Source organism: Hemicordylus capensis, chromosome 6 (genome assembly GCF_027244095.1).
Source record: "Hemicordylus capensis ecotype Gifberg chromosome 6, rHemCap1.1.pri, whole genome shotgun sequence".
Taxonomy (NCBI): Eukaryota; Metazoa; Chordata; class Lepidosauria; order Squamata; family Cordylidae; genus Hemicordylus; species Hemicordylus capensis.
Window position 1 is genome coordinate 124,365,524 of NC_069662.1, and position 20,086 is coordinate 124,385,609.

Here is a 20,086-nt window from a genome sequence, read left to right on the forward strand (position 1 = left end):
TGAATCTCTTACAGTCAAAGATACACCCCAGTGAACTCCCCCCACCCCCAGCTCTGGTAGGAGCTATGACACATACAAATGGAAAAAAGCACCGTTAAAGTGTAACAAAATGTAAAAGCATAATTAACACATTAAAAAGCTTGGGAGAATAAAAAGCACTTTACATGGTGCCGAATGTATAGTAGCTTAAGTCCCAGGTAATTCTCTGGGGATGGAGCTCTACAAACAGTATGTTACAAACAATAAGGCCCTCTCTCTCACATCACCATCTGCCTCACCTCAGATGGGGGAGGAAGGCACAGGAGAGCCTATGAAGACCATCTTAGTGTAGGTAGGTTGATGCATGAGACCTGTAGGGCATGCTGCTGTTGATAATACTGTAGTTCAGTTTTTGGTGTTCTATTCACTATTGCACCCTGAAGGGACCTTACCGGTATTCCAGTGTAATCCTTAACATGGTGTAGTGACACAAGTAAGTATGGACCAATTTGAAAACTTTCAATCATGGTTTAGTGGCAAACTATGATTTGCCATTCATCTGAACCAGCCAAAGTGTACACTGCCACTAAACTAGGATCAGAAGTTTTCAGTTTCTGCATATGAGTGGAGGAAAGAGCACATTAGCATCATTCAAGATGCTCAGTTATGGTTGAGATTCAAGTTTTAGGGACACACCTTCTGAATTTCTGGGATTTCATTGCCATGTTGTAAAGGGCTCATGCTTCCACTGTGAAATAAGCCTGAATCGAAGGAACTGCACAACCAGTTGTGTGTGCACAAGGGAGTTTAGATTTGAATTTATCAGAGCTATCCCCCAGTCTCTTTTGACACTGAGGGAAGTTTGAGATATGGCATGAGAGCCCTCAGACATATATATGCTTTATGCTAAAATGTTGGATCTTGACCATTGTTATAAAACCTTCGCTAGCTGTGTAGTAGAATGTTGTTGAGCTTGTTTGTTTGTTTTGCCATGATGTAAAAAATCACATAGATTTTTAAAAATGATACACACTTAAAAGTACATTAAAATTACTTTTAGAAGATGGAGAGGAGACCTGCTCTTGTGGTAGCAAGCATGACTTGTCCCCATAGCTAGGCAGGGTCTGCCCTGGTTGCATATGAATGGGAGACTTGATGTGTGAGCACTGCAAGATATTCCCCTCAGGGGATGAAGCTGCTCTGGGAAGAGCAGAAGTTTTCAAGTTCCCTCTCTGGCTTCTCCAAGATAGGGCTGAGAGAGATTCCTGCCTGCAACCTTGGAGAAGCCGCTGCCAGTCTGTGAAGACAATACTGAGCTAGATAGACCAATGGTCTGACTCAGTATATGGCAGTTTCCTATGTTCCTATGGTGGTTAAATTTTAAAAAATTCAACAAGTTTTTCTTCAGTTATATTTCAGAGTACTCCAAATGTTTAAATATCTTCAGATTAATGACATCTTCAATTTGTCATATACTGTAATGTATCTTTCAGAAAAATATCTAACAAAATTTTATTTATATTGACTGAGGTTGGGATCTTTAGCAAGATCTATGATTAAAGCCTTGCTTTTCTTAAATTTTGAATGATCCAGTTTAGACATTAATTTGACAGTTTACAAAGCATATGTATTTAATCAAGCAACATTATTATTAAATTAAACTTCCTAATTTTGTTTGGAATGTGATAAGATTGGTTTCTTAGTCCAATGAGTCAGCTGGTCTCGGATCATAAGGTCAAAGCGGTAACTCTCGGCAGGGAGCAAAGCAATAAAGTCAAGTTGTAAATGTTCAAAGGGAAGGGATGCCCAGGTACGCCTCCCGTTGTGAACTTGTGGCTTTGAACAGGCCTTAAAAGCCTGACAAGTCAGACATAGTTTTGTCACTTGAGAGGCCTTAACATAAACTCCAGGGACAAACCACTGGGCTTGCACAGCATCAACAGTGGCTTGAGTTCCACTTTTGTGTGTAACTGTTGACAGAGCACTTGGAGGAGGGCTCTCAGAGCAATGGGGCGACCATCTGGGACAATCCAGAAATCCTTATCTCATGTGGCCTCATACAGTCTCTCCCAGGTAGGAGGTTCGCTCAAATGTACGGAGGTCAGATATGGCTGCTCAGGGCCCATGGTAAAAACTGGAGCAAATACTGAGATGATACATGTCCCCTTGGTAACAAATGAGTCATCAGTCTGATGAGCTGAGCAGTGGACCATGGCTAACTCACTGAGCAGCAGAATGGCATCCAGCAGGTTCAGCACCAGTTCTGAATGAGCAATCCTCTGCCCAGAGGAGGTTAGGAACCTTCTGTGTTTCCACAGGGCCCCTGTAGTTTGACAGATCCTGAAGGTGTACTTACTATTGGTGTAAATAGTAGCTTTCTTCCCCGTGGCATACTTACAGGCTTCTGTCAGGGCGAAAGCCGCCTGTGCTACCAGCGAGTGGGGTAGAAACTCCATCCACATGATCTCGTGCAGTGACACTACCGCTGCCCTAGTGTACCTGACTCCATTCTCCATGAAGGAGGACCCGTCTGTGAACAACTCCAGCTTAGTGTTTCCCAGAGGCACATCAGTGAGATCTGGTCTTGGAGTCTCCACCATCTGGATCATGCGTAGACAGTTGTAGTGTCCTAGCTCTCCATCTTCTGGATCAGGCAGCAAAGTAGCAGGATTCAAGGTGTTACACCATCTAATGGTGAGGTTTGCAGAACTCAAGAGTTCAGCCTCATAGCTAGCAAGCCGTTGATGAGTAAAGGCCTAGGTTTGACATTTCAGCAGGATAGCAGAAACCTCATGGGGAACCCATACAAGGAGAGGGGAAGCCTATGACTAGATCCTTTGACTGTCTGACAAGTAAGACAGTTGCTGCCAGGGCCCTCAGGCAACCCACAGCACCTCATGCCATGGGATCTAGCTGGATAGAGTAGTAGGCGACTGGTCTCTGCCTACCCCCAAAGGATTAGGTCAGCACCCCCGAGGCCACTCCTCCCTTCTCATGCACATAGAGGGAGAATGACAAACCGGTAGATGGGAGTTCCATCTGCCTCCACCTGGAGCTTCCTGACGGGTAGAATTGGAATATTGGCAGGGGATTTGCAAGGAACTACCCTTTCGCCAAATAGGCGTCAGTCAATTTTTGAATCAAGTCTAAAGCTTCCCGGGGTAGGGGGTACTGGGGTATACAAGGGGGAGGTCCTCCCTTGGTATAAATGACCACAGGAGTGGTGGATTTCAGAAGTCCCACATCAGTGGATGACCATCCCCACAATGAATCAGGAATCTCTTGCAAGGCTCCTGGAAGCTGGAATTCAGAGTTTTCTGTGGAGGCAAGCAGGGAGGCAAGGAAATACTGCGGGCCAAAAGGTAAGGTAAGTTGCAGGCCTTCTGGACTGCAGTGGATAGTAGCTCTCATAGGAGATCCCTCCCATAGAGGTTTACAGGTGAGTGGTCAATTAATAAAAAAGAGTGTTGCAAGGACAAATGACCCACAGTAGTGACCAACTCATTTGTCTCTTCAACTTCAAATCCCTTTCCTCCCACCCCCACAATCCACTGACAACCCTTCACATCGTAAGGAACTTGAACAAGTTCAACCACGAGCAAAGATCTAGAAGCCCCTGTGTCAAAGAGGCATGTATACTTCCCCCTTGTATTTCTCCATTTACATAAGGTTCTCCATGGTTATACTGATCCACTGGAATACAAGCTGCCTGCAAAGAAACCCCTTCCTGTGCCTCCTCTCCCTCCAGTCATTGGGGTTGGGTGGGGATATACTCATCCCATCCGTCCTGCACTGGAAATTGCTGCAGTGGAGGTGCAGGGGTGAAGTTCTGGGACGGCTCTCCGTACCGTGGCTGGTGGTTGCCTTTTTAGCTGTGTCCGCCTTGTGGGTGGAAGGAGAGGTTGGGGGCCCCTTCGTGCTGCTGAAGTCTACAGTCTCTCTTAAAAATGACCTGGCTTCTTGCAGTAAAAACAAAGTGGTTGACTTGAACTACCTGCTCTTGCCTGTCCTGACCTGGGCTCGTTCCGTCCTCGGGGTCCTTTTTGAGTCGCTTGCAAAGAACTCACCAACTACTTAAAATCTTCCTTCCTTTCCCGCTTCCTGTCATCCTTCTCCTTGTCCAGTGTTTCCTCCTTTCTGCTTTCAAAAACATACATAACAATAGCTATATACATAGCAATCCCCTATAGGCTTGCTATTCCAACCCAGGCAATACTAGTGGAAATAAGCCTGAATGTTTTTTGATAGCATTTGTTTTCTGCATTTAACTGAGTGTATCTCAGGGCTCCTTCATACAGGCGAACATAATAAGCATCTGGGTTTTCATCAACTAACTGGACGATGGAATGAAATTTTCCCCTGTTTATGGGCTTTTGGGCTGTTTCTTCTAGGGCTTTGAACACGGTTTCTTTCGCGCCCTCAAAGGTTCTCCAGTTAGTATCATCATTATAATCCCAGGTGGGATCTACTCTTGGCTAGGGGGTTACACCTCCTTGCCACCCCCCCCTCAAGTTTTAGACAATTTGCAAAAACTTGGGCTTTTTCATCTGGAGTCAGAAGAGCATCCAAAAGTTCAGTAATATCAGCTCATGAAGGGTCATGCGTACACAAATGGTCTGGAAATGTGAGTTTCTCTCTTAAAAGTTTTATCTGACAATAATCAAAAGTGCCCCATGCTGGCCAAATTTGCTTTCCCGAGTCATCAAAGAACCACTGCCATGACTTATTTAAAGTGATGGCTCGACTGTTAGACATACCCATCTGTATCGGAAGCTTACCCGCCTCCCATGCCTGCAGGAATTACCACAATGGGGTCCCTAGGGGAATCTTACTTTCCCTGGCTCTCATTGTCCTAACCTTATTATGATCCCTTGGCTTTCCACTTTCCATGGCGTTCCAAGACCCAGCTCACCTGCAGTTGTGGTACCACGATCTTGTTTTCTCTTCCCTCTTTAGTTTTGAACTAGGGCAAAAAAGAGAGATATTTTGAAAGACTGACACTGGTGGGGCACCAAGTCTGACCTTTTTACAGCCCAGATATGCCCACGGACTCACCGATCAAACACCTGAGGGGCCAATGGTTCCTGTTGCTGGTGAGTGAACATTGCAGAGTCCCAGGGCAGTCACGGGTGACCAAGAGGAGGAGACAAATTATTAGATGAGAGATTTACTCCCCGTCTTCTGCTCGTCTCTTGGTTAGGCATTTCACTAGACACCAGTATCAAGTTTCAAACAAAGCTTTATTTCAGTGCTAGCAAAAGCTTTGGGGTGTGGCCACCTGCCTAGACTGGCAGGCCACCCCGTTTTTTATATCCTTGAGTAAACAACTTTCACACCTGTGCATAGTATACAAGCTGAAGTGTTACTTTAACCCCAAAGGTTCCAGTTTGCCTACTAGTGTTAGATTTCCCATTAACACTCTCAAGACATCTGGCTTGTGGCCTTGGTTTACCCTCCCCGTTGACACATACTTTTAAGCAGTGCCATCATAAAATATCCTCAAGGCATGGGGGTATCTACCAACAGCCGCAAGCTTCATTGATAAGGCGTGTATCATAGTTAGCTGAGTGCTGTACAAACCAACCGTGCTTTTTGGCTGTAGAGAGCTATTGCAAAATAATATTCCAATAGTATTAAACATCCAGATGCCAAATGTAAACAACCAAAAAAAATTATAAAAAATTAGGAGAGATCCAGCCAGTGTAAAGTACTATTAAAATCCCATCTTTGTCAATGGGCAAGGGAAACATATGCAACCGTTGCTCCTTTTCAAATCAAATGGACTCACATATCTTTGCCTGGGTTGTGCCTAATGCTGAGGATCCAAAGATCTGCTTTGGTGCTGGACAGGATTTCTGACTCTTTCCCTTTGAATTACAGTCCCCGCCCCCTGGTCCATGTTTGTGTGTGTGTGTGTGTGTGTCTCTCTCTCTCTCACACACACTCACACACCTCTTTTTGAAATTCCCTTTAGTTTCAAGGGATTTGTTGTACAAAATGGGATGCTAACGAGGGCTGATGTTAAAGAAACACCCTTCTGTTGCACATATGGAATATTTTTCTGTCTCTGCAATATGCCAGCCAGAGCTTTTAGTAGTAGATCATTTTGATTAATTCCTAGAAAACATAGAGGCTGCTCTCATGAGCAGCCAAGACTGGGCTAGGGCAGCTAAGCCCAGGCTTGGCTGCCCATGAGAACCCACCTGCAAAGCCTGCTGATTAGCCAAGGTTAAGGGTGCAACTTGGGCCAAGAGCTCCAGCTGCTCCAGAATCAACCATTGTAAGGGTGTGTGTGTCCCCACAATGCACCACACACTCACACGGTGTGTTGTGAGGTTTCCAGCGGCTGGGACCATATGTCATGACCCTTGCACTTCCACGCTGCCTACCTCACGCTATTAGAGAGAACACTGGTCAGAACATGCAGTAGTGGACCGTCTGGGCACACGGTCCGCATGTTCTGACCAGTGTTCTCTCTAACAGGGATTCCCAGATGTTGTTGAGTACAACTCCCATAATCCCCAAGCAAATGCCATTGCAGAGAGGAGAGCTAGTTAAGAGAAGAGAGCTGGTTTTCTGGTAGCAAGCATAACTTGTCCCCTTAGCTAAGCAGGGCCCACCCTGGTTTTATTTATTTATATACTTGTATCCCACTCTTCCTTCGAGGAGCTCAGAGCAGTGTACATGGTTATTTTTATCCTCACAACAACCCTGTGAGGTAGGTTAGGCTGAGAGATACGTGACTGGCCCAGAGTCACATATGAATGGGAGACCTGCTATGTGAGCACTGTAAGATATTCCCCTCAGGGGATGGAGCCGCTCTGGGAAGAGCAGAAGGTTCCAGGTTCCCTCCCTGACATCTCCAAGATAGAGCTGAGAGAAACTCCTGCCTGCAACCTATGGTCTGACTCAGTATATGGCAGCTTCCTATGTTCAGCTGGGGATTCTGGGAGTTGTAGTCAACAACATCTGGGAATCCCTGTTAGGGGGAACACTGGTCCTGACCCACCTAGACCTGGTAGTCTTCTGCTGCCTTCCCTGCTGCCCACCCTCAGGCCCTCTCACGTGATGGTGAGAGAGGCTCATAATGTAACAGTGTGTTTCTATGATGAACAATGAAGATCTGAAGATCTAAACATAATTCTAATTTGTTCAAGTGGTAGTACAATTGAACTGAGCATCTTACCAGCTGTTTATGCTTTGCATGTTGGCATATCTTTGTTCTAGCGGCAGGAGCTTGAGATATAGCAAACAAAGATAATTACTGACATGATGCACAGCTATAGGAGCCATAAGGCTCTGCCTTGGGGCTGCTGTAGACCTGGAAGTAAGCCCTGATCCTGTTCAGAATCAGCACACTGCTGCTTCCAAACAGCGTTGGGGCTTGCTTCCAAGTTCACAGAAGCTCTGGGGGAGAGCCTAATGGCTCAATTCAACTATGCATCATGTAAACCCATGCCTTTATTACTTGAAGTCCATCCCTAAGACTTTAACAAAAGCAGTGTGAATCACAAAGTGAAATATGCTGATATTGTAGTGAGCTGGCAAGCACTGCAGAGAAATACAGTGATAGGATTGGAATGCAAACTACATTTGTGACTTGAAGTAAGGATAGAATACAAATATAACATGCAACCAAGACACATCTGTTCACCCAGGTTTTTAATTAGATTTACAGTTTTAATAATTAACACTTTACTTAGTAAAACAATTTAAAAATTTAACAATTTTAAATTTGTTTTGATGATATTTTTATTGTAAACTGCCCAGAAACATCAGTTTTGGGTAGTATAGAAATGTATAAAATAAAATATTCTTAATCAGTTTTAAAAATGTCCCAGTGAACATATAGTTGGCACTGGCAGTGCTAAGATTCTAGTGGAAAAGAGCCTGGATTGTGGTTGGGAGTGGGAAAGCAACAAGATATTTGGTCTGTGACCAGAATGATTTATGCAGTACAATAGATTATTGCTGCAGAATTTTCAGGGGCATATTTTGGGAAGGTGCAGGGCACTTCTGGGGAGAAGAAGAGATCTGCGAAAATTGCCTCTCCCCTTGAGCAGTAAGCTCTGTGGAACTCAAGAAGCTCTCCACAGCAGGGACACTTCTTCCTGGTAGAGGCAATAATGGGCTTCATGCCAAAAGCAATTCAGATCAGTGAATAAAATTTACAAGCTTTTCCAGTTTCATGTTTTTGTTTTCATTTTTAACATCCCAATTACTCAAACATGAAAGAAACCTGTGAGGATCCTAGTTGCTGTAACGTGTTGGGAAAATTCTTCCTGAACCTGAAGATGATCTTGATTACTAAAGCAAAAGTGCTAGTTCAGCTGAATGTAAGGTTGTGGTATCCCTGACCTAAGCATTGCATCACTGAATCTGCTTGCAATGATGTTGCAACATCTCTGGAACATTATGCAATGTTATGGTTTATGATATTTCATTGGTCCAGCAGTTGGGACCCTTGTTGCTTCTTAAGCAGTTTTCTTTCTTTCTGTATTTTAAAGGATTCTAATCTGAGTTACTCATGTGAAAGATGTTCAGTGTTGCTGATTTTGTTGCAAAGAGAATCTGTTCATCTCTCAACTCGGGCAGTATGCTTTAAGACATTTTAAAATGCTTTTTGCTAAATTATATCTTCAGGTTAATTGCCTGAATTGAAATCCTATACTGCTTAATTGGTTAAAAAAAACCCCCACAAAGTATTTACTAGAATGAAATTTGAAAGGTGTCATTTTAAATAGCTTTTATGGACTAAACTTTTGCCTTCACCATCATGAAAAATACAATTGATTTTTAATACACAAAGAAGAAACTTTTTCTGTACTGGTGGATTTTATAATTAACCTGGAGATTTTGTTTTAAGCTTGTCATGCATCGTATTTTTATTGCAAGAATGAATAATTTAGGCTGTCCTGGATGTAAGCCCTAGTAATCACAGTGTGACTTCTAAATAAGTGTTGTTTTCTATCTAGTAATTTTTTATGTTTTGCCTTTTAGAAGTTTGTCCCAGTGGGGATCCTGGAGAGAGAGAGTGAGGTTGGTGGAGTCAGAAAGAAAAGGGAGGGGAGGAGGAGAACATAGGGTTGTTTCTGAATAAAGTCTTAGTTAAACCTACATAAGATTTCTTTGTGTTTATGAGGGTAGCAATTATAAAACAATAAGCATGCATAGGGTTTGGCTGCTGAATAATTGTCTGTAAGCACTTGTTTGGTTGTTATTGGCTACCTGGAATTTGTCACGTGAGTGGTGTTGGGGGGCAGCTTTAAAAACTTTTTTTGCTGTGCTTCTGCAGATTGTGGTGGCTTCATCAGTGCCTGGAAGTTCTGATAAAGACCCTGGTGGTTGGCTTCCTTTTTCTTTAGAACAGAGCTGCTCAACTTCAGCCCTCCTGCAGATGTTAGACTACAATTCCCATAATCCCTGGCTATTGGCCACTATGGCTGGGGATTATGGGAGTTGTAGTCCAAAACCAGCTGGGGGCCCAAGCTGAGCAGATCTGCTTTAGAATGTGCCAGGAAATGACCTTATGGCAGGCCTTCACAACATAATGCCCTGGACCTGTACTGCGGATAACTTTTTGCTGGTAGAAATATCCTGTAGCAACAACAGGAGCTATGAAGAGCTCTTGGTCTGTCCTGCTGATGATCAGCAACAGCCCAGTGCAGTTGGCCACTTGAGACCAGATGCCCCCTCACCCCTGGGCTACTGACACCATCCCTCTTCCCCCTCACTTTTACCCCTGACTCTAATCCTCTGCCTATAACTTCATTATTATTTGTAATAAGTTTACTGTAATAGTTAACGTGCTGAAAATTAACCTCAGCCCCCACACACCAAGTTACGGTTGATTCCGGCCCACAAAGGCGTTTGAGTTGTGCACCCCTGCCTTATGGCATGCTGTAATGTCATTTCCTGGTACATTCTAGAAGAAGAGAAAAAAGATGATTGGCAGGAGCCTGCTATTGGGAAAATTAATAGTGCTTCCAGCAGCTTCTAAAGCCATTGCTGCTTGGAGAGGCAATGCCCAACACCTCAATCACTGGTGACCCACCCAAGCCAGCAAGTACAATATTTTTCAGGCAGGTTACTTTGGGGGGCCCTGTTTTCCAGATTGTGTGCAGTGTCCGCTGCTTTCAGCTGATTGACTGACTGGTGCCTGCTGCAACACTGGCAGGCACCAGACCATTGCTGGGGCTTTCTCCACAATGCACCACATACTTGCGTAGTGCATTATGGCAGTTCTGGGGGCCAGGATGACACGTCCCAACCCCTGAACCTCTGTGCTGCTGGGAGAGACAATGGAGTGTCTGGGCTCATGGGATTACACTCCCTGATCCTCCCAGAACCGGCAGCCGGATCATCTGTGCGGGAGGCGAGCTTCTGTTGCCTTCCCCGCTGCCCACCCGGAAGCCCTCACATAAGAATAGCCCTGTTGGATCAGGCCCAAGGCCTATCTAGTCTAGCATCCTGATCACACAGTGGCCCACCAGATGCCTCTGGGAAACCCACAGGCAAGAGGTGAGGGCATGCCCTCTCTCTTGCTGTGCTGCTCCACTGCAACTGGTATTGAGAGGGATTGTGCCTCTGATATGAACATCATGAGATCACAATTGTGAGAAAGGACTCACAGTATGTTTGTGTGTGTGTGTGTGTGTGTGTGTGTGTAGAGGGGGTGTTGATTAGAGCTGGTTTACAGGCATTACCCCTGCTAACCGAGCAAAGAGGCACCTTTTAAAAGTGGTGATTCTCTTTGTTTAGCAGGGGGAGAGCAACTGGCCCTATCCACAGCATCCCTTCAGTGGCTGTTGCTGGTGTCATTCTTATGTTTCTTTTTTAGACTGTGAGCCCTTTGGGAACAGACAGCCATTTAATTAATTAATTACTGTATGTAAACCGCTTTGGGAACTTTGGAAAAAGTGGTATACAAGTACTCCTCGTATTCGTATATGAAATCAGAACCTGATTCCAAACATATTAGCTAACATCTATCCAAGTGGAGCTTCCTGTACCTGTAGCTTGTCCCATTGTTGTTGTTAGGGAGGGTAATGTTCTCATGGTGCACACATGCTTTTGCTTGTTCCATACCTAGCAATGGGAACCTCAGGTCTGCCAAGGGCTATAACTTGTAGTTTTTGGATATACAGGAGACCCTTCACTTTCACAGGTTAATCTCTTGCCATTTCATCCATTCACGGGCAACTTTATTGTATAACAGTTTAGTTATAGCACAGATAGTTTTGGTTATTCACAGGTTTTCCACTTAGGAAAACCTTTAACTACCCAGAATGAGTACCCAGAATGTTGGGGACAATATGCTAAATCATTGTAAACCGCTTAGAGAGCTTCAGCTATAGAGCAGTATATAAATGTAAGTGCTATTGCTATTGCTACCCACTTTACTTTACTCCTAACTAAACTGTATAATAGTAACTCCTAACTAAACTGGTATACCTGGAACAGCCTGTGTGCCAGCTGAGATGTGGTGCACGGGCTGCTTCAGGAGGCTTAAAGTTTAAGTATCCATTCTCACTTGCTTCTCAGTTGGTGCACGGGAGTTGAATATTTAAACTCTAAACATCCTAGCACAGTCTGTGCATTAGCTGGGAAGCAGGAAGGCTTCTCCAGGGTTTTTAAAAGTTTAAATATCAAGCCCTGCAGCAGCTGAAAAGAAACCCAATCCCACTTTCTGGGTTAGGTTTAGTACTTTAATACTGTAGTTTTAATGTTCACGGAACTTTCCTTGAACATTACCTACACAATATTCATGGGTTTCTTGTAATTCTTCTTTTGGCTTCTGCCTATTTATATTAAAATAATTCCATTTATTTCAATGAGATTTTCTTTCTAATAAATTTTATTTATTTATCATATTTTAACAACTTATGTCTCTGGGCGGTTTACAAGATTAAAAATAAAACATTAATTAAAAACAAAAAAATGTAAAAGCAAGAAATTTAAAACACAATTTAAAATTTCAAAGTTGGAGTTACCAATGTCTAAATAAATAATAATTGTTATACTTTAAGTCCAACTTTAATGTATAATGTAGTAGATTTGAAAAGAGGGATGGTAAGAGAACACATTTTCTTACAATAGTAGTAATTTCTAAGGATAATGAATAATGGTTTTATAATTATGCAGGGACATGCTTATAGTTAAAAATGGAAGGCTTTTGTTTCTTTATATGTTCAAATTATAATGCAGGTTTTAGAATTCTGAAAACAAGATCCTTGAGACTTCTTGTGGAAAGCTCTTGAATTAAGTATTGTTCTCTTGTGAGACTCAGAGGAATATCAAGTCTGAAAGATAATTTGATTAAGTTTACCTAAAAGACAGCCCCAACAAGAAAAATAAAGAGCCTTTCTGAATCTAGAATATGAGGCACAGTTTAGTATTTTATATCTATCAATCAATCAATCTTCAATTTTTGCTTTTAAAATGGTTTTTGTAGGGCTTGTCAGAATAATTCTAAAAAAGTTATACAGCATGTGGACTGTGGGGAATATTTCAGGTCTGCTAGTTGATGAAAAGTCTACCAAGAAGCAAAAAGCTGTATGTATTTGCTTCATTTTTATCTTACCTTTCCTTCCATGGTAGTCTGTGAGCTTGTTATGAAGACGAAAGCTCATTATGTTTTTGGCAAGCTTGGGGACATTAAAGATGGATAGCTTTGAGAAGACTGGAGATATGCAAAGCTATCACCATATTTTCAACTGTAGCCCTTAATATGCTAATTGTAAGAACTAAGTGTGCCAGCAGCAGGTGGGGGTACCAATTTCAGCGCCTACCAAATTCATGACCTGTACTCAGACTTGTACTCATTCTGTTGTCAGCAGAAACACAGACAAAAGATTAACCAGGGTACAGAATCCCTGTGGTTTTCAAAAGGTGTCATCATTTCATTAGCCTTTGGCAAGTATGTGTATGACCCCTTGATTGAAAGATTGCTCTGTGTGTGTGTGTGTGTGTGTGCGTGTGCATGCTCCAGATGGAGAGTTTATAGTTCAACTTTTTCCTTCTTAACTCTGATGTTCCCAAGTGTGCCTCTCCAATTCCCTTACTTTTCTGCTGTTTGCCCACTGTTTCTTGATCAGCCATGGATTTACCCATAACATCAATGCTGATTTAAATGAAATGACTTTTATTGAATTGCTCAAACAGGTTGTTGCTAAACATCGTGTACTAACATTAAAAGCTAGAGAGTATAATATAATTAGCATGCCCTTAGCATTTCTAATAGTATTAAATGTTATGACAACCATACATTATAGAAAACATGCATTTTAAAAATCTAATACAGCACAAAATATAATGAAAAATGATCCCTTGACTGGGATGAGAGCAGGCAGTGCATGTCAGCACTGGCCTCCTCTACTTTCTCTTTGAGAGTGAGTAGAGAATGGTTCTGCTACTTGATAAAGCATCTACCAAAAAGCAAAAAGCTGCATGTATTTGCTTCATTTTTATCTTACCTTTCATTCCTGAGCCAGGGCCTCAAATTTTGACCATCAGGGCAATTCAGGAAGATAAATACTCCTCATGTTTTTGGCAAGTTTTCGGACCCTAAAGATGGAGCATGGATTGTCTGAGAGCACGGCTTGTGCTCCCAGCAACAGACCAGCACTTGTCTGGGGTGGGGGTGGGGTGTTCAACAGGTGATTTCAACCAGCCTTACCCTCCACACACACACACCTGCTGCCCCGCTCCACCCATAGTGAATGACCTCACATGTTCTACCCAGGTTTGGGAGCTGTGTGTGCTTCAAATTTAAGAGGAAAACCTGGGTAGAAGTAATTGTGTGGAAGCAAGGTAGGATGAAAAGCTACCAAGGTTTTCCTCTCACCTTGCTTCTGCACAACCGAAAATTGGGAGCACACACAGCTCCCAAACCCGAGTAGAACACAATTTTTGAAAGTATGAATGACCTCAATATTTCCTCCACCACACCCACTTCAGCAAGCAGTTAATCTCCTGTAGCAAGTAAATGTGATCTAGAATTACCTTGGTGAATTGATCCCTCTTTATGCACTGGCAGCCCAAGTTAATTGCACTGGAGGTCCTACTTTATTCTGAATCAGATTATTGTTCCCTCTCTCTCAATATTGTCTACATACACCGGCTGGTAGTTACTCTCTAGGGTTTCAGACAGGGGTCTTACCCATCCCTACAAACTCCTGAAATTCTGAAGGCTGTAGGAGTGTGCATGGAACCGGTCTCTTTGGTTTAGTCCAAATTTGAACCAATTTAAGACCAGACCACTATCCACGAATGTTGAACAGACTGGGTGGTCCGGTCCATTTGACCAAACCAGATCAAACTGGTTCGGTAGTTTAAGGGGCAGTGCTTGGTTCAGCTGTTCAAGAGGGAATCCTCCGGTGAGAATTCCCCATTACAAGCAAAGGGGAAGCCTTCATAAAAGACTTCTAAAGTGGGGGGAGGGATCGGGGCAGCGCGAGTCAGCTAACAGTAGATGTTGTAAGCCACCCAGAGAAGAATTTGTTACAGTGTGGTGTAGCGGATTAAAGCCTTTGTCTCAGAACAAGCTCATGTGAGGGAATGAAATGCTGAATCATCCCTGCTGAGCTGCTTAACTAGGCTTCTCCTAAAACTAGCCTGCATTATAGGTAGGTTCAAAAGGCCACCGCCACTCGTTTTATCAAACGAGCTTGAACCTCCCTAGGCTTGGGGTGGAATCCCAGGGAAAAGTCTCTTTATTTTGTACAAAAACCTTCCACGTGCAAGCCTAAACATGTTAAGAAAACTGATAGCTTCTGACCATTTGAGGACATGATTGCACCAGAGAAGTCCCTCTTTGGCCCCCATTTCCCTGAGTTAAGAAACAACTCGGAGAGGCTTGTAGAAAGAAAAGACTTAAAAAATCAGTTTTATTCAAGTACTGCAGACTGCTTCCATCTGAGGCTTTCTAGCTTTCTTAGATACAGTTAAGAATACTTAGCATATTACAAAAATAGGTTGTCTTAGGCACATTTAAATGTTTATAGAGTTTTTTGCAACTTCCTGGGTAGGATGGGCCTAGGCTAGTGTTTCTTATTTAACTTATGTTGCCGGTAACCAGGGTGGATTTGATTTAAATCACTAGCAGGGTGGATAAAAATAAAAAAAAATCCGATTTAAATAAAAAAAATGATTTAAATCAAAAAAATCAGATTTTTTAAAATTTAAATCGGATTTTTTTTAATTTTTATCCACCCTGCTAGTGATTTAAATCGTGATTTAAATCAGTTTGATTTAAATCAAATTCACCCTGCCGGTAACTATAATAAAACAGTATCAGGAATATGCAGAACCCCCCCCCCAAAAAAATATAAATTCTAATGCAAAATCTGACTAAACAAACTTTTCCCTAGACTAAATTTCCCTTTTCTCTTAAACTCACCAAACTCCAGATGAGAATTCAAGCCTCCTGTCTTTCAAGGATCTGCAGAGCTATTTTCCTGCAGGCAAACTCCATGGCCACATGTCCTCCTTTTCTGACAAAGACCTGCCCTTCTTGTTCCCAGAAGCTCCTGCAACTGCTCTCTAGGTCCCACCCACCTGGTGTACTGATTGGCTGCCCTGGAGTTCACCAGTGTGTCAGTCAAGGCAAAGGTTCATTCTCTGTTAATTCTTTAGGGGGAGGGGTGGCTGAAAGCTACAAGTGGCTAACAAATAAAGTTTATTGTTATTAGATGAGAAGGTCCATTCTGGCACAGCAGCCATGGTGCTGCTCCTTTCTGGCTAGCCACCCCTCACACTCACTCCCACTATGGAGCAGTGGTGCACGTTCCCTCTGTGGCGTATGTGGCAACATGACCTGGCCTTTTAATTTTTTGTTTATTATTTGTATTATGCTTTCCCTCCTCCCTTGCTTCCACACAATCACTTCTACCCAGGTTTTCTTCTTAGCTTGCTTCCACACAACTGAAAATTGGGAGCACAAACTCTCCCAAACCCAGGTAGAAAACAATTTTTGATTGTTTGAATGACCTTTATGTATATTCAACAAGTACATCCATCCATTAATGTTAAGGAGAAAATGAGAGAGACAATTAAATTTATTGTCCAGTAAAGGCCGAATGCAGGGTTAATTTTGGAGAGCCAGTCATTCCCCCCCTTTTTTCTTTTTCTCCTGTCCTTGGATTGGTTACTTCAGCTGTAGTTACTGTATTTAATTTTAAGTGTTGCCAGCTGCTTGAAATAGAGCATTGATAATGGTATTTGGACATTGAAATGTGTTTTCTCGATTCTTGAAGGTGTGTTGTTTATGTTCTATTTTACTCATTAAAGAGGTCTAAAAAACTTAGTTTGAAGAAAACTAAGTAGTTTTAGACACTTCTCTGCCTCAGAAGCAAAAGGGGTCTGGCTGTCTTTACTCTTCAAGATAAGAAAATGTCCCACTCTTTCTGGTCAAACCTTCCTCCCCACCCCATCGCCACTGAGTTCCCTTAGCTCCACCCACCTGTTTGTCTGTCAGCTGCACTCTGAGCCTGCAGACATTCCATCCCATTAACGTACATAGAGGCAGTTTTTGCCCCCTTAGGTCCCCCCGCCTTCAGATCTTTTTGAACACGGACAGATGTGTGTGTCACCCTGAGTCCACCAGTACCTCCTACTTTCCTGCTCTGGTTATCCATCCATAAGGATCATAATGTTTTCAGCTCTTTCAGAAATAGTCTATAGATTATGCTGATACTATCTTACATGTTGTTTCTGCTGATGCATGGTGTTTTAATTAACTTGTATTTCACACACTACTTTGGGCTATTTTCTGTTGGAAAGGTGACAATGAATGCTGAAAACAAATAATGGAATTCCTCCATGCACACTGAACATTTCATGAGGCATATGTATCATGGGAATGGAACTGATGTCATGGATTCCATATTGTGACTGCCTGATACTCTTCAGTAAGTTAGGCTTTCTCATTTTTCTGGCAGGATTTTTGTGTCTTTGTAACAGCTGTATGACAGACAGAAATTTAGTTGGTGAAGCTTCCTTCAAAATGACATCTCCATGATGGGGAAAGCAGCACATGTTTAATTTCTGCATGTCATGTTGCTGTTAAAGGTGTTAAATCATGCCAGAAAAAAGGTGCCAACCCTAATGTCATGCTCATTCCCTTTTTCTTCACCCTATCTTTTATTGAATGGCATGCAACTTTGTGGTTGGAAAAGAGAAAATCTTTTGACCCTTGCTTGTAATTCCTTTTAAGAATCCCTCTACTCTAAAACTACTACAGCTTATTCATTTATGCGTTGCATTTTTTGATGTCTGAAAATAATTAACAACTTTGCATATGGGGAAGAATTCAGTTTAGGAAGAGAGGGTGCCAGCTGAGCTAGTGCTCGATTCTATTTACCAACTAATTTATACCATATTTAGACAGACAATCCAAAAAACACACAGAAGTATTTAAAGGTCTCATTCAGTAATGTCAGCGTTCCTGGGGGGAAGGAATTCTCCAAGGCAAACCTTCTGCCTTCCAGCACTAAATTCTAGGCGTGGGCATGGCCTCAGAGCTGGCGAAGGAGGGAAGTTCAATCACTCCCTTCTTCTCCTATCAGCGGGAGCGAAAAGGTCTGAGCTCCTCTTTAGGAGACAGTCAGACCGACAAGTCCATCCCATCTGATCTTCTCATGCTCGGCAGCCCCTGGCTTAAATAGACCCCTGCATTTCAGACACTCCTCCCCCTTTCCAACCTGCTCCATCTTCCCTGGCTGGGCAGGTGTCATGGCCAGCCAACCCCTGGCTCCCCAAAGGGACTTATTCTCTACCTCCACTCCCTTCCTTCATATCCTTGCACCTGTTTTCAGCTGTGGAGTTAATATTGTTGCTATTCCCTCTCCACCAAGCCGCTTTCTCCTGGGCTGTCACCGCCCATCCCCTGGCAGCTGTTGCACATCTCTCTCCGAGTCCTCCCTGACTCCTGAGATATAATAAATGAATAAAATAAATAAAATAATTACTGGTGTTGCCTTGGTTTGCCTTGGTTTGGAGCACCCGGCTTCTCTTGGCACCCTGCCATTTGGCTGGGTACACAACCCTGTCTCGCAGGAGAGAATAGGAACTCCCGACAAGTAATTATTGATATCAGTGGACTGGGAACCTTGTTTTTTAAAAATGGCTTGGACAAGTCTAAAATTGGGGAATTTGACAAGTCTCCAGTAGTATGTGAAATGCACCAAAATATGAATTATGACTGGAAGTACATGATGAGATGTTAAAAAGAAAACAAAAAGGCGCATGAATCCCACTTGCACGAAAGGTTGTAAGAGTAATGAATTGATTTGAAAAAGGTGCAGATAACATGTACAGCCTTTTGGTTGTTAACCATTATATCTGACTTGTACATTTCAGCTTTTTGCCCTGCTTCACAAATTATTTGTCATTATTTTACAGGTCCAGACTCTCATTCTGATATAAAAATATGCTTACTTCCAGAGTTGGAAGAGTACAATTTACAAATTAAACACAGTGAGGTCATTCACACAATCAAAAACTGTATTCTACCCAGGTTTGGGAACTGTGTATGCTCCCAATTTTCAGTTGTGTGGAAGCAAGGTAAGAAGAAAACCTGGGTAGAAGTGATTGTGTGGAAGCAAGGGAGGAAAAAAAGCTACCCAGGTTTTCCTCTTACCTTGCTTCCACGCAACCAAAAATTAGAAATGCACACAGCTCCCAAACCTGGGTAGAACATAGTTTTTGAATGTGTGAATGACCTTACACACTCTCTCTCTCTCTCTCTCTCTCTCTCTCTCTCTCTCTCTCTCTCTCTCTGTATAAGTTTTAAAATCTAAGAGTATACAAATTAACTGTTAATGTGCTTCTATAACCTGCTTGAAATCTCCCCCTTAAATAAAAATAATCCATATCATTCATAACATGTGTGATTTAATGTATGACTTTTACAGCTCTTAACTGGGACTTTTCTTCTTCTCTTTTTTCATTTATCACCAGTGTCAGAGGCTTTAGAAAGCACCATCTAAATTAGTGCAGACTGATATAATTCTTCTGGAATATCTGATTTGAATATCTGACTGAGAACCTAAACTGCAAAAATTGCTTGGTGTGTTTTGATGAGAAGCACTTGAAGCAAATACCACAACCTTCTGGTGTATAAAACTACCCTTCTGCATCAAGATGAATCAGGATAAGTGGGCTAACCTCAGTCCATCAGAGTTCTCTCAGCTTCAGAAGTATGCAGAATGTAAGTACTTGCATTTTGAAACTTTCTGTAAATGTATGCATAGGTTTGTGGCGGGTTTTTTTTGTACATTTGATATAACATCAAAAAGTGTCCTGAGGCAACTTGCTGGCATAAGATGTGTGTAAGCTGAAAAATCAGATTTTTTGTAATTATTTAGTGGCTAAAAAAGATTGCTTTCTCTGTTGATAGTGGAATGCTGACAAAGATAGATTATCTTGTGCCTGAGAGTTCTACAAAACCTGCATATTGCTTAATAGAAGGCCTCCCAAAATTGATAGGAAATTAAAATATATTTTCACTGCATCATTGCTATTGGTTTGCTTTTTCATTTCCCCTGTCCAGTGAAGATCTTGGCACCACCAAGATCCCAAGAGGCTGCTCAACCTTCTGCCACCTGTTCTTAATCCAAAAACTATTTTAGATAGTAAAAAAACCCTGTTGGTTTAAGACCAGAGTTAAGGCTCTCTCATTTTGGCTCAAGCTCCACAAAGCCAGGAAATTGGAACCTAAGGCTGTGCCTTAACAGATGTGCCATGTGATCAGTAATGATGTTGTGCAGTGTCACGTATTGTGCTTGTTTACAACTTGCCCTCCATGCACCTACACTCCTTGGCCTTTGAGACCCAACTGAAAATGGGAAGGATGGAGTGCCTGGCACCAGCAAAGATGCCCCATGGTGTCCATGTGAGTGTATCAAAGGCAAGTTGTAAGCAAGCACAATCTTTGACATTGCGTAACATCATTATTGACCATGTACAGAATGCATGTGCCATGCATGATGCATGTACCATGCATCAGAATTAGGTTCCAATTGCCCGGCTTTGTGGAGCTTGTGCCAAAATGAGGTAGCCCTAACTCTGGTCTAAAACTGGCAAGTCTCCCCCCCCACCCTTTTCT

General features: G+C 42.5%; 1 protein-coding gene and 1 long non-coding RNA gene across 5 annotated transcripts in view; one reads left to right on the plus strand and one right to left on the minus strand.

Moving 5' to 3' along the window:
* DGKB (diacylglycerol kinase beta) overlaps positions 1–20,086 on the plus strand; it is a 418,263-nt gene that overhangs the window by 56,352 nt on the left and 341,825 nt on the right. For all 4 annotated transcript variants that reach the window (XM_053261933.1, XM_053261935.1, XM_053261932.1 and 1 more), the window contains exon 2: positions 18,940–19,189. In XM_053261933.1, coding sequence (XP_053117908.1) covers positions 19,123–19,189 — 67 coding nt within the window. In that variant the 5' untranslated portion in view covers positions 18,940–19,122. The remainder of the gene's footprint in view (positions 1–18,939; positions 19,190–20,086) is intronic.
* On the minus strand, positions 1,474–5,246 carry LOC128329950 (uncharacterized). Its single transcript, XR_008309874.1, has 3 exons — positions 5,035–5,246; positions 4,892–4,942; positions 1,474–4,116 (listed from the first exon to the last, which is right to left on the minus strand). It is a non-coding gene; the product is annotated as an uncharacterized LOC128329950 (long non-coding RNA).